Source organism: Ceratotherium simum, chromosome 32 (assembly GCF_057802395.1).
Source record: "Ceratotherium simum simum isolate JZ-2026a chromosome 32, ASM5780239v1, whole genome shotgun sequence".
NCBI lineage: Eukaryota > Metazoa > Chordata > Mammalia > Perissodactyla > Rhinocerotidae > Ceratotherium > Ceratotherium simum.
Window position 1 is genome coordinate 17420927 of NC_141931.1, and position 14492 is coordinate 17435418.

At 40.5% G+C, this 14492-nt stretch overlaps 1 protein-coding gene across 3 annotated transcripts in view; it reads left to right on the plus strand.

Annotated features, from left to right (window-relative positions):
* The first annotated feature begins 10576 nt into the window (after window positions 1-10576).
* Window positions 10577-14492, plus strand: part of TRDMT1 (tRNA aspartic acid methyltransferase 1) — a 60596-nt gene continuing 56680 nt past the window's right edge. Inside the window, exon 1 of one of the 3 annotated variants that reach the window (XM_087420783.1) lies at window positions 10577-10688. In XM_087420783.1, the coding sequence (XP_087276909.1) occupies window positions 10625-10688 (64 nt within the window). In that variant the 5' untranslated portion in view covers window positions 10577-10624. The remainder of the gene's footprint in view (window positions 10689-14492) is intronic. The other 2 variants (XM_087420785.1, XM_004425332.3) reach the window with 2 other exon arrangements.

Sequence of the window (14492 nt, forward strand, 5' to 3'; positions counted from 1 at the left end):
TATTTATTGCTGAGGAAGATTCACTCTGAGCTAACATCTGTTGCCAGTATTCCTCTATTTTGTATGTGGGTCGCTGCCACAGCATAGCTGCCAATGGGTGGTGTAGGTTCCGTGCCTAGGAACTGAACCTGGGCCGTGGAAACGGAGTGAACTGAACTTAACCACCAGGCCACAGGGCCAGCCTGGAGATTTTATTTTTAAATCTTGAAATTCTTTCTGTTTCATCACTTTTTTAATAAGTATATGGGGACGATATTAGGGAGGCCAGGTGCCTTACACCTTAGTGTTCTTTTCTTTCCTCTCCTCTTGTTTTGTCTTCTCTCCCCTCTTCTCTTCTTCTTGCCTTTTCTTTCCAGATAGCTGGTGATGCGCTCAGAAGAGATGATGATACTTGGAAAGATTATCTGGACCTGTCAACTTTGTGCCAGTTTGAGGATACTGGGGCAAGAGTCAAAAAGGAAAAAAAAAAAAAGTCACAAATGGACTCTTCTAAACTTTGTGCGACAGGATTCAGTGTGGTGACAAATAGTGTGGTGTCGCCAAGTTGCTGAAAAGATGGCATACTGATAGGTCTAAAAATGAGGGAGATGAGCAGTAAGCACGACATTAGAAAAAGCAAGGTTTAAACTGGAAGCATCAAAATGAACTTATGACTTTAAAAATCTCCCCTCTAACACTGAGAGTCTAAACCGCCCCTGATATCACACAGCCTAAAGCTAGAAGGTGTGTGGAAAAATCTCCTGTGTTCCCCTGGCACCCAGATGGGTTTTGATCTCTTCCCCTCTTCTCCACTAAAAGGAATCTGAGGGGTAACGGGTACCAGATCTTGGGAAAATGTCAAAATGAGCTTAGAACAGGAAGGAATAGCTAAGAAATGTGTGCAAAAGAAGAGGAACTGGAGAGCTTCCTACTGGGCGTGAAAATGTATTGTGGTTTCAGTAATTAAAAGTGTGGTTCACCTAGAGGAAAAGCAGACATATCAAAAGAAGGGAATAGCCCCCATACAGATCATTCTAAGTTAGAAAATAGTGTGTGAAAAAGGAAGTATTAGAAACCACCGAGGAAGAGAAAACTAGGTATTTAGAGAAAAGTTGGGTTTAAAACCTCACCTTGCACACTATATCAAAATAAATTTAAAAAATGAAACTTAAGGAGGAGAAGAACATATAGGTGAATTTAGCTAATTTTTTCTAAGTAAAGGACTTCCTAAGTTTAAAAAGACACAGGATAAACCACAAAGGAGAAATATGTATAATTGACTTCAGAAAATTAAATACTTTTGTGTCATAAAATATTAGAAATCAAATTAAATGGGAAATGAGGAACTGGGACGTGTTTTTATAACAAATGTGGCTGATAGCTTTAAAACAAAAAACAAAAATTGATCTGTGATAATTCAATAAGAAACACATATTATCCCAGTAGAAAAAGGACTAATATCACAAATAATTGACAAAAGAGAAAATTACAGATGATCAATAAACATATAAATAATTCATTCTCAATGTTAATCGAAAAAAGGAAAAATATGGGGCCGGCCCCATGGCCTTGTGGTTAGGTTTGGCGGACTCTGCTTCAGTGGCCCAGGTTTGGTTCCCGGGCACGGACCTACACCACTCGTCAGCAGCCATGCTGCAGCGGTGACCCACATACAAAATAAAGGAAGACTGGCACAGATGTTAGCTCAGGGCAAATCTTTCTCAAGCAAAAAGAGGACGGTTGTCAACAGATGTTAGGTCAGGGCGAATCTTTCTCAGCAAAAAAAGAAAAACAAAAGGAAAAATAAAAATGATGTACTTATTTTTGGCCTATAAGATTGACGAAGGTTAAAAATGGCAGCATGTTCATGACGATGCAGCAGACGACCGTTCTCAGCGGCTGTTGATGAGATTGAGCCTTGTAGTCTTTTTGGAAGTGAGTTTGATCATGTGCGTCAAGAACTTGGGTAATAATTATGTCTTTCACCCAGTAACCCCACCTTTAGACTCCATTTGATGAAAATATGAGAGCGCATTTGAATATTAATATGCAAGAATGTTCATTATACTGTTCATATAATGCAAAACTGAAACGTCTTAAATGTTCAATACCGAGAGAATAGAAAAATGAATTATTGTTGTTTATGTACTACAGAAACAAGACAGGAAGGATATTCAGTAAACTGTTAAAAGCAGTTGTTTTTAGGGGTAGGACGGAATCAAGGTTTTATAGAAGGATGTATCTTTTTCTTTTTTATGCTTTTGTAATTTTTTTTACCTCTCAAAATTAGCATGTATTATTTCTAAAATTCAGAAAAAATAAAGATAACATTTAAAAATTGTATATCTCTGATATATTTGATGAAATGCAGAACTGGTAGTGCTAAACTGTTAGGTGAAAAAAAAACAGTATAAAATATAAATGCAATAAGATTATGATTTTGGTAAAATACAATAAGTGCAAAGACTAGAGGGAGAAACCTCAAAATGTTAGCCATAGTTCTCTCTTGTGGTTTTTTAACTTTCTTTTTTATATATTTCCCTATTTTCCAAATTATATGTAATGGGTGTAAATATTTTATTAGTAATAAAAAAGAGAAAGAATGGTCAGAAGAGAAGCTCTTAGAGTTGGATTTGGCTGTCAATACTCTGGGCATTTCTGAAGGATGTTTGTTAGGTCTCTTTCACCTTTGGTGATCATCAAAAATTTCTTTTCCAAATAATAGTGTCTCATCTCTATAGGGAACAAGTAATATGATGAAACTGTAGTCATAAGCTTTGGATTTTAAAACTGTGAACTCTACAAGGGTATATAAATACTGCTTTGTTGCATTCTTTTCCCACCCTATTCTAGGATTTAGTCCTAAAATGAAAGGAGTAAAAAAAGATAGGACATGCAGATTCCTGACATTCTTTCCTAACCAGAATGATTTTTAACTCCTAATATGAATATTTTCCTCAAAATATATACCAACTCTCTTCTTTTGTTTATTATTTGATGCCTTCCAGACTTTTTTTTTAAACTAATGCTAGCTTCTAATTTCTCTTCTTTTAAAAATGTGATTCTGTGATTTGTAAATAAATCTTAACCTGTAAAACACTGATTTATGTGACATTGAGCAAAACACATGAATTTTCTCCTTTTTATTCTTTGTAAAAAACTGAATTATTAAAAAAGAAAAGCTGATAGGTGGAAAATGGATTAATAAGCATTTTAAACATTCATAAACTTCATTGAAACTTACAGGCCTGTATTATCATTCATTATTGATATTATTCTATTATTAAAATATACTTTTGCTATCTACTGAAATATAGTCAATTTTAGTCATTCCATCTTCTCTGAATGACTAAACATAGAACAAATCCCTATGGGACTTGTACTATATTTTAACTTAGCAATAATTACCTTAGATGGAAATGAAACAGAGTCTTCTCGTGCAGAAATAAGTTTAACTGTATATAACATAAGGGTCAATGGCCTCCAGTACATTCCAAGTGTGAGCAGAAAGTTTGGGGGATAAGTAGTGCTTGTGTTGTATCATGTTTATGTAAGTGACTTTGAAAGCTGATAAGGTAAATTTTAATAATTTTAAGTAAATACAAAGTTGATTTTTTCTTCTAATATAGTGAATAGATACAGTAAGGGCAGTACTATGGAACTGTGATTACATTTCAGTTATTTTTATCACTGTTGGATCATATGAGAACAATCCTACCTGATACTGTTGTGTATCTAAACTAGTCCCTAACTAGCAAGGGTAAAAGGAAAAATCCTTATATATGGTTTTTCTCTGGATTTTAGTTTATCAGTACTGACAGCTGTAGCAATTTAAAACAGGACTGCAAAGAAGAATAGGGGCTTTTATGGAGGGTGTGTGTATGTGTGCACGTGTGTAGTGTGTGTTTGTTCTAGGTGTATACATGGAGTATGTGTGCAGGTGTGTGTGCGCGTATGTGTGGTATATATGTATGTATGTGTGTGGTGTGTGCGTATTTGTGCGTATGTTTTCCTTTTCCTGGTCTTGCTGGATCTGGTTCGTGTGATTTGGTTACCTCCAACAGTTCTGGATGTTCAGGTGAATTGATAGAGAAAAGGAGCAAAGTAATAACAGCCCTCAAAGGCATTTAATTTTTATCTCCTCTATTCCCATCATTGGTCTTGCTTTCCCACCTGAAATGAATGAAGGCTATAACAGAAGACAATAAGGAAAGACATCTTGTTAGATATTATGCAAATTAGTCTCTTGGTAGTATACCCTTTTTGAAAACATACTAGGAAAATAATTCTATGTAACTTTTAGAAAAAAATGGGTTATATCTTATCTTATGACAAAGTTGTTTAGAAAGTGGAAGGAAACCGGTACTTTTTGTTCTAGGCCTATTACAGAGTTACATATATACATAAAATCTCAATTAGTAATTGAATACAGACAACTGCCTTGTTAGCAAATATTACCCTTGTTTCACAGATGAAGAAAATGAGTATTAGAGGCAGAATTCATATTAATCCATTTATTCTAAGGACCATGTTCCTTGTACTGTATCAAGCTGTCTTTGCAGGAGTGACTTGGCAGAGAAACTGTTCTAAATGTTGCTAATTAGTCTTTGAGATTGTTCCTCTTTTGTGAGGCAAAATTAACCTTTTTGTCTGACCTTTATAACATGCATTGCCATATGGGTTCAGGTTAGCTTCATTGATTCCAAAAGCTGCTCTCTTTCCTCAAGCCAACCTGTTCTCAGGAAGTGATGTATTCTGGCAACTAGGGCTGCTTTAGTTTGGACCCTGGGTACAGGGGCCTAGCACGCATGGAGCAGTGGAGACTTTTAACTATCTGGAAAGCCCTGGAAAGACCTCTGGAGGAAAGCTGAGTTGGAATTCCCTCCTTTCCACCTAGCCCTGGGCCCAGGCAAGTTACCTACACCTTCTGGATCTCTGTGTCTGCCTCTCTCAAACTGAGGTTGGATGACATCAGTGGTTTACAATCCATGTCCCACAGGGTCACTTAGAGGCAGCTCCGGGGGTCGATGCGGGTGGGGGAAGTGATCCAGCATTTTTCTGGGCCGCCTATTATCCATGCTTCAACAACAGAACAGCTGTGTGTGTGTGTGTGTGTGTGTGTGTGCGCGCGCGCGCGCGCGCTCACCCCACCTCTCCCTCTCTGTCTTGATTCTAGATTTTGTTTGAACAAAAGGTTCTACATCTAAAAATAGTTGGAAAAACACTGGACCAAATAGTCCTTAAGGTTCCTTCCAGCTCTAACTTTCTATGAGTGTATGAAAGCAGCTTTAAAGATAGACAATCTCACTATCTTTAACTAAAATATAATCTTTAAAATTTGCTGCAAAACATTTTTAAATTACAAGTTTTAGAAATAGCCTCAAAGAGAAAAATCAGTGTCAAAATCTATGACTGAGTACTTTGAAATGGCAAAGCTGTGAGGCAAACTGCATGGTTTCTATGCTTTTCAGCAGAAAACGTGTAATTAAATTTCCTCTTGATTCCAACTTTAAAAGCATTTCTTCTTTTCCTTCTTCCAAGGTAAGTGTAAGATAGCATTCACAATCAGGAATTGCTAGAATATATTTCACAACAGAAAGGTACTGTTCCTTCAAGACGCTGCGAAGTCCATCATTTTCCATCTGTTCTTTTTCTCCTGGAAGTTTATCATGTCATTGATAGAACACATCTGCTGTTTCCTGTTTTTTTTCCTTTGTGACAGTCTATGAATAAGGTGACTGGACACCAGAGAAAGAAGAGGAATATTTGTCTTCAACGTTTGCTTTTATTTGAGTTCCTTTTACTCCATATTTTTGGGGCACTTACTTTAAATCAGTGATCAATATGCAATAATTAAGCAGTTGCTACACACTTCAACACTGTTCATTTATTGGCGGACCACTCATAAAGGTCATAACTTCAAGAGACCCTTACTCTCGAGCAGCTCTGTCCGGTAGAGTTTTCTGTAATGATGGAAATATTGTCTATCTTAGCTGAGCAGTACTGTATGCTACATGTGGCTCTCGAGCACTTGAAACATGCCTAGTATGACTGATATACTAAATTTTTCATGTTAATTAAGTTAATTTAAACTGAAATCACCAGGTGTGGCTAGTGGCTGCCCTATTGGACAGTGTAGCTCTAGAGAATCAATGAAATTAGTAAAATAATTCTATGCTCCGGGAGTAGAAGGTATTAAATTGGTTTTTTTTATTATTGGCACTTTTATGGTTAGAAATAGATTACAGATTTTTACACTTTTAAAGGTTTTTTTAATTAAAAATTTTTTCAGTGCCTGGCACATAAGAGTCAATAAATGATTGGATGGTATTAATAGGTTCCGCCTCACCTCCACCTCGAGTCTCACCAACTCACACATCCTGGTAAGGTCACCTTGACAATTTTCTCCTAAGACTGTCAGACCTGTCCACCCACCTTTCACAGCTGTCTGGTCTTTCTGGGAGTTAAGAGTGAGGGGGTGTTTCTTTTCCTGTGTGTGCTGCTGTCTGTCTTCTGACTTCCTGTGCTCCTGGGCTCAGCAGCCCCTCAGCCGTGCCTGTGGCTTCCAGCCTTCCAGCCTTCCCTTCACACTGCTCCAAGCCCAGGCTACTCCTGGACTTCTCCCACAAGCCCCCCTAGAGCCCTCAGCTGCCGTGGCCATCTGGACCACTCTACAATATGCTGATCTGACCTTGGTTGGGGACCGATGTTCAGTTACGATTTCTAAAATGTGCGTTCCTAAATGAAGTGTGATCGACCCCAGGGGTCAGAGTCAGGCCGTATGGCACACAGTTGAAGGAACTGAGAAGACATCACTTACAAAATATTATTATATAAATCCTATTTATAAAACATACATTTAGGGGCTGGCCGGGTGGTATAGTGGTTAAGTTTGCGTGCTTGGCTTTGGCGTCCCAGGGTTCCCAGGTTCAAATCCTGGGCGCGGACCTACACACCACTCATCAAGCCATGCTGTGGCAGCATTCCATATACAAAACAGAGGAAGATGGTCACAGATGTTAGCTCAGGGACAATCTTCCTCAGCAAAAAGAGGAAGCTTGGCAACAGATGTTAGCTCAGGGCCAAACTTCCTCACCAAAAAACAAAAAACATACATTTATGTTGTGCTAGGCACTAGGTTAAGTGCTTTTAATTCTCATCCAACCCTCATAGCCACTGCATGTCCTATTTTCACACATTTTAGATGTGTGCTTAGGCTCAGAGATGTTAAGTTCACTTTCTCAAAGTCACATAGCTCCGAAGCGGCAGATCAATGATTCCTATTTACACTCATCAGCTCTCGAGCTTGCCGTTTTTTCCACGATGCAATTCATTACGGAAGAGGGAGAGTTCTTCAAAATGAGTGCAGAGGGCAAACCTAAAAGGAACTGGATTTGAGGGGACTCTAATGAAGAGTTTTCTACTCATTCAAACTCTTCACCACTGAACACCCCACTCACAAGCAGCCCACAAGCCGAGGCCTAATGCTGGTGGACCAGGAGGTCGGTAGGTGAACTCTCTGGTCCTTTCCGATTCAGATTTCTTCTGAATATAATTTCCTTTCTTGAGGATATATATTGGCAATTTACTCCCATATGACTACTTTTTAATTTTCCATGCAATTCATCTAGACCATTCTTTTTCTGTGCAAAACCAGAATGTAATTTATTCATTGTGCAAATTGACATGAACAGGATATTCTCTCCCCGAGGGCAAGCCTGTGTAGGAATCCACGGCACGTTTGACTGGGGAATAAAGAGTGGCCTGGATCATGGAAACTCAAAAATGATGGCAAAAGTAGTTTAAGCATTTGGCAGACTTTGTTTAATTTTGTTAGATATTAATGTTCAATGAAATGACAGGCAGGAGAGGAAGAATAAAATACTAGATTTCAAGTTATAAGGCCATAAATAATTGAGAGTATGCTATTATTATTTTAATATACTCCTTAGTATTGTATTATGCCCCGTAATTATTTCTTATATGCTTCATATGTGCCAGGTACTAACAAGCATTTTGGTTTTTCTTTTTTTTTCTTTGGTGAGGAAGACTGGCCCTGAGCTAACATCTGTTGCCCATCCTCCTCTTTTTGCTGACGAAGATTGGCCCTGGGCTAACATCCGTGCCCGTCTTCCTCTGTTTTGTATATGGGACGCCGCCACAGCATGGTTTGACAAGCGGTGCATCAGCCTGCGCCCAGGATTTGAACCCGCGATCCCAGGGCCGCCGAAGCAGAGTGCATGAACTTAACCACTATGCCACCGAGCTGGCCCCCGTTTTTGTTACAAGGGTATTTTCTCTGTTTTGAGGGATAAATGCACTGAATATCCTGAAGTCTAAGTTTTTATACTTTTCTCTGATTAGACATAAACTCTATTGGACATATCACTGAGGATACCAGAGGATTAGAAAGCTTTTTTTCTCCTGTAAGAACATCTGGGAATTGCTTTGGGAAGAAGTAATCAATATATATATCTTCTTTTTTTCTTTATCTGCCCATCCTATATTCCTCCCTAACTACTCCCAATTGTAGCAGCACCCCCCCCCCCCCCAGCTCACTCCACTTGTGCCAGTGATTGGAGGAGAATGCATAATCCGAGGGGGCCTAACTGAGGCCTCCACGGAGATGTAAATTAGAGTTACAGAGAAAGTTTTCATTCTGGAAATGATTATCACACGTGATAAGCTTTAGAGAAGAAATACTACATAAAGAGATGATGTGGCATATACAAAGTAAAAATTGGGCTCGAAAGAACAGAAAGGACTTAGTGACAGAACTGGTGAAATCTGTATTTCAGAAGACTGGGATGGGGGGTGGACTGAGGAATCCAAACAAGTTGGCTTTCTAGCGTGGAAGTCTAGAAGGAAGTTTCCACTTGGAGGTCTTGGAGAAGGCCAGGATTCTGCGCAGGGTACAGAACATAAGCAAGGGCCGTAAGCAGGGAATTGGAGAAACGAAGGGTGCTTGGGGAATGCTGAGCAGTCTGGTTTGCAAGAGTTCAAGATGGGGAGAAAACAAAGTTAACAGGGCTGTGAAAACCCTTAAGTATCAGAGTGAACCCTTTGTAATCAGCCTGTGTGGGGATGGCCTCCCTTCCTCTCAAGAGGATAGTATTTTTCACCAACTCTTACACATATTTCTGTCCTGTCTCTCCCTACACAGTAAGACCCTTGGTCATATTTATTTTGATATATAGCACTAATGCTAAACAGATTCTAGATTTATTTAATATATTGGTTGTTGACTGCATATAAACCACTGTGACTATATAGCTCTCTTTATATGCCAACTGATATATATTTATGGTATAATATTTGCAATAAATATTAGAAAAGTTTGCTTTATGCATTATATATCTATTAGTGTGTATGATTTCTATAAGTTGAGTTGCCTTAAAAAGAGTACATTTGCTTAAAGCAGATTTTTAAAATGTCTCCTTTCTAGATGGTTCAGTTTGAGCGGATAATTAACATGAGGCCAAACCAGGGCTCACTTTTTCAAATACTAAGTCAGCCACAAAATTCTGGAACTGCAGGGCCCTCAGCAATCATCTCTCTCTCTTTCTTCCCCTTTATTTTACAGATGAGGAAACCAGGCACAGCTCAGTCACACAACCAGGTATTGGCAATGCCAGGGCTGAGACCGAGTTCTCTGGTATCTTTCTACCACACAACCCTTCTCATCTGAAGTAAGTGACCAACAAAAACAAAACATTTAAAGGCCGATACACATTTACAATTTAAAATTTTCACAGGACACATCAAAAGGGATGGGTCAGTTTCGTATTTCTGATACAGTAGTCATCCTTTTATTTGTTATATTAGCACACGTGCCAAGTTTCTAACAAATCCGTTATTAACTCGTTATTACAAGTGGTACTCTCCAATTTTTCTAACAAAAGTTAACATGTGGCAGTAACGGGAACAATAGAACACTTCACAACGAGAACATTTCCTCTCCTGCATATGGAGGCAAGGTCCTAGTACTTGGAGGCCCCTAAGTAGTCCAACATGATATTAACAGCAGATCCTACGCTGGGGGTATCTTCCAAGCCAAGCTATAATTAACTCCACTAACAGTGACAGCAAGCGCTCTCCGTATTTGCACGCACTGGGGCTCTGCTGCACGTGTGCTGGTTTCTGTACTTGTAACTCTGGAACTTTCTCTGGGGATAAAGCTGATTTATTTCCATAACCGCAGCGCAGGCACACCAGGCACGTGGTACGTGCTGCGGCCTAATGGACACCGCAGGCATCCAGGGCACGGAAAAGCGGCATGCCTGAAAAATGAGTTTTTCTGGATTCTAACCTGTGCTAATTCATTTCCAGGCAAAGGCAGATTTCACCCCTCCACTGAGCTCCAGACTTTTTTTTCCTCCCAAGGCCCCTGAACATACTTTAGAAGGAAGCTGGAGCGTGAATCAGGACACTGGAGTGCTGCTATTCACTTGGGAGGCCTGACTGTTTTCTGCCCTCTGTGCCCCTTCTGCCCCTCCAGTGCCCAGGCCCGGGCCTGAGCGGCAGGAGAGGGGGGAACTGAAAAGCCGCGGAACCTGAGGCCAGGGAGCGGCGCGGGCGGAGGGAGGAGGGGCGGCGGACCGGCAGGCCTAGCTCCGGAACCAGAGGCGGCGGCGGCGGCGCGGGGATGGAGCCCCTGCGGGTCCTGGAGCTGTACAGCGGCATTGGGGGCATGCACCAGGCGCTACGAGGTGACACTGCACGGACGGCCGCTCTCCGCATCCGCGCGTGGGCGCTGGTCGGGGCGCCGGCGCCGGGGCGGGGCGGTGAGACGCTGGGGGCGGAGACGGAGGGGGGGGGGCGCTCGGTTGTCATGGAAACCGCGCCCGCGGGGCGGCCCCCCTCCTCTCCGGGCGGGGACTCCCCGCTCCCGCCCGCGCGGTGGCCGAAGGGCGGGCAGGCCCCCTCCGAGGACTGGGGCTGTGAGGTCAAACTAAAGTGGGGGACCAGGGGAGGGGCGAGCCCCGGCCTAGCGCTAATGCCCCTCTCCAAGTGGGGCGGCCCCCTAGAGGCCTGGGGACTGGTCCTTGACCCCCGGTGACGTCACGGCGGGCGGGGGAGGTGGCTGGGCGGGCTCGGCCAGCGAGGGATGGCCCTTCAGAGGGATCACACCACTCAGGGTAGAAGTTAGTGAACGCTAAGTGGAACCGTAGGGGAAGCAGAGAGAAAAAACTTGGTCAATTCTGATCCTTGAAAAGAAACATCATGTCTTGATACATTTAGGCGCTAGAAGTGACTTCAAACTTAGTTGCAGTGTGACCCTGGGCTAGTTCCTTAACATTTTTGAACCTATTTCCTGATTTTAAAATGTGCAAAGAAACTCTTTCAGAGAAGGATTATTATGAGGATTAAAGATGAGGCATGTAAAGTGTTTAATAATGCCCGGTACATTGTAGCCACTCAAAATATTATAAATTATTATCTCTGTTCCTTTTAGGCGCCTCTTCCACTTTGAGGTTTTAAATTTCTTTGGTGATAAGTTGGAACCGAAAGCTTTTTTTTCGGTGATGTTCACTCAAAAATATTTATTGAGCTCCTGTTCTGTGCCAGGCACTGGAGAGATAGAGTGACAAATAGAATTTGAACGTGCATGTTTATTCTTAAATTACTAAGGCAACCACAAAACCGAAACTTCCTTGCTTCCTTTTTAGTACCAAGGGTAATGAGACTAATACTGTAAGATGCAGACAATACATAATGAGTTGAGCATATCATTTTTCTGAGCATATGAAGTCTTGATTCTAAACTAGGTTATTGATTATTAATTTTTTTTTTTTTTTTTTGGTGAGAAAGATTAGCCCTGAGCTAACATCTGTTGCCAATCCTCCTCTTTTTGCTGAGGAAGATTGGCCCTGGGCTAACATCTGTGCCCATCTTCCTCTACTTTTATATGTGGGATGCCACCAAAGCATGGCTTGATAAGCAGTGCATAGATCTGCACCTGGAATCCAAACCTGTGAACCCGGCTGCCAAAGCAGAGAATGCTTAACCATTATGCCACTGGGCTGGCCCCTAAATTTTTACTGCTTACCAATTATTTGCTGGCTTTCTATGTTCAGTTCTCATGTCAAAACCTACTGGCATGAAAAGAAGACTCTAGTACTATTACTCTCTTAGTTAATTTTGTAAGGTATAATGTGAGCGTTTTTTTCCCCATATCTTGAAACCCCTTAAAGAACATGATTTTAAAGGTTGCTTAGTACTTTATCATAAGCTGTAATTCAACCACTCCTTAAATGTTGAACATTAGATTGTTCTTCAGTTTTTTGCAAGGATAAATGTGCTATAATTACATCCTTGAGTGTCTCTTTAAGCATGTTTTCTAAAAGTTGAATTAATTCATTCAACAATAAAAGACTTACTATGTGCTAGTTACTAAGTAAAAAATCATGAGAATTTTTTAAGGCTTTTGGTAGATAATATAGCAAATTGCTTTTTTTTTTTTGCTGAGGAAGATATGCTGTTAGCTAACATCTGTTGCCAATCTTCCTCTGTTTTTTTTCTTTTTTTGCTTGAGGAAGATTAGCCCTGAGCTAACATCTGTGCCAGTCTGCCTCTATATTGTGTGTAGGTTGCGGCCACAGTGTGGCTGACAAGTGGTGTAGGTCCGCGCCTGGGATCTGAACCTGTGAACCTGGGCAGCTGAAGCAGAGCATGCCGAGCTTAACCACTATGCCACGTGGCCGGCCCAGCAATTGCTTTTTAGATGTTTATGAGTGCCTTCTGCAGCTACATATTCATCAGATTGATATTATCCATTATTAACGTTTGCTAATCTGATAGGGGAAATTTTGTAATTTTAATTTGCTTTTTTTTTGGTTAATGAAGCAGTTAAATATTTTCTCTCCTTTTAGCCCGTGCAACCTGAATTTGTACACATTTTTCTATTGCCACTGCTTCTATCTTGAATCTAAGCTACATTGGCGCTTACTGAAATTATACAAATAGTTTTCCAGCTGCTCCCTGCTTCCACTCTGCTTTCCTACTCCATCCTTTCTCCACGTAGCAAGCAGAATGGTCTTTTGCACAGTAAACTGGATCATGTCGTTTTCCTGCTTACATGGCTTCCCTTTGAGGTTAGAATCACAGTCGCATCTTCTTACTAGGCCTGTGAGATCTGGCTTTTGTCTGCCTCTTCAACCTTATCTGTCACTCTGCCCTGGTTCTCTTTCCCAGGCTCACAGGTCTGCTCTCCTGTGTTCCTCAAACTGCCCAGTTCCTGCTGTGTTCTGGCCTTTGCGTTTGCTGTCGTCTCCACCCAGAGCACTCACTGCAGCTGCAATTCATCTTTCATTCTTGGTTCAGATGTGGCCTCTTGAGAGCAGCCTTCCTGCTGCCTCTCTACCTCCATGCTCTCTCATCTTTTGGTTTTAGGTCTACATATTAGAGATATTGACTCTTAATCATAACTGATGCAAGTAATTTCCCTACATATTTGTTTTCCAATGTTCATTTATTTGATGTACCAAGGTTTTAAATTTTTTCTGTAATAAAATGCATTGCTCTTTTCCATATGGTTTTTATATGAGAATAAAAACTAATAACAATGGCAGCTAACTGCAACATTTATTATGACCTTTTACCTGTCAGGCCTTGTTTTAAGTATGTAGTAAGCTAGCTAGTTGTAGACCCAGTATTGTAACCCAGGTCTCCACCTGACTTCTTAACCATGCTATGCCACCATTTTTCTGGTTAGATCCACTACTTGAATCTATACCTTAAATAATAATAACAAGCAGTACAACAGAAATAATATTGAACTTAAATTTGGACAGATTTCTAGATAAGGTTTATGATTGAAATTTTTTATTGTGGTAAAATACACACAACATAAAATGTGCCATTTTAGCCACTTTTAAATCTACAATTCATTGGCATTAAGTACCTTCACAATGTTGTGCAACCATCACCACTATCTGTTTCCAGAAGTTTTCATCATCCCAAACAGAAACTCTGTACCCACTGAACAAAAACTCCCCATCTCCCCTCCCCCCAGCCCCTGGTAACCACTATTCTACTTTGTCTCTGCTAATTTGTCTATTCTAGGTACCTCATATAAGTGGAATTATACAATATTTGTCCTTTTGTGTCTGGCTTATTTCATTTAGTATAATGTTTTTCAAAGTTCATCCATGTTGTAGTATCAGTATTTCATTCGTTTTTATGGCTGAATTGTATTCCATTATATGCATATATGACATTTTGTTTATCCATTCATCTGTTGGTAGACTTCAGTTGTTTCTACCTGTTGGCTATTATGAATAATACTGCTATGAATATTGGTATATACATATCTGTTTGAGTGCCTGCTTTCAGTTCGTTTGAGTAAATACCTCGGAGTGGAATTGCTGGATCATATGGTAATTCTATGTTTAACATTTTGAGGAACTGCCATACTGGTCCACGCTGGCTGCACAATTTTGCAGCAATGTATGAGGGTTCCAGTTTTTTCTTCTTTACATCCTCGACTTGCTATTCCATTCTTCCGATAATAG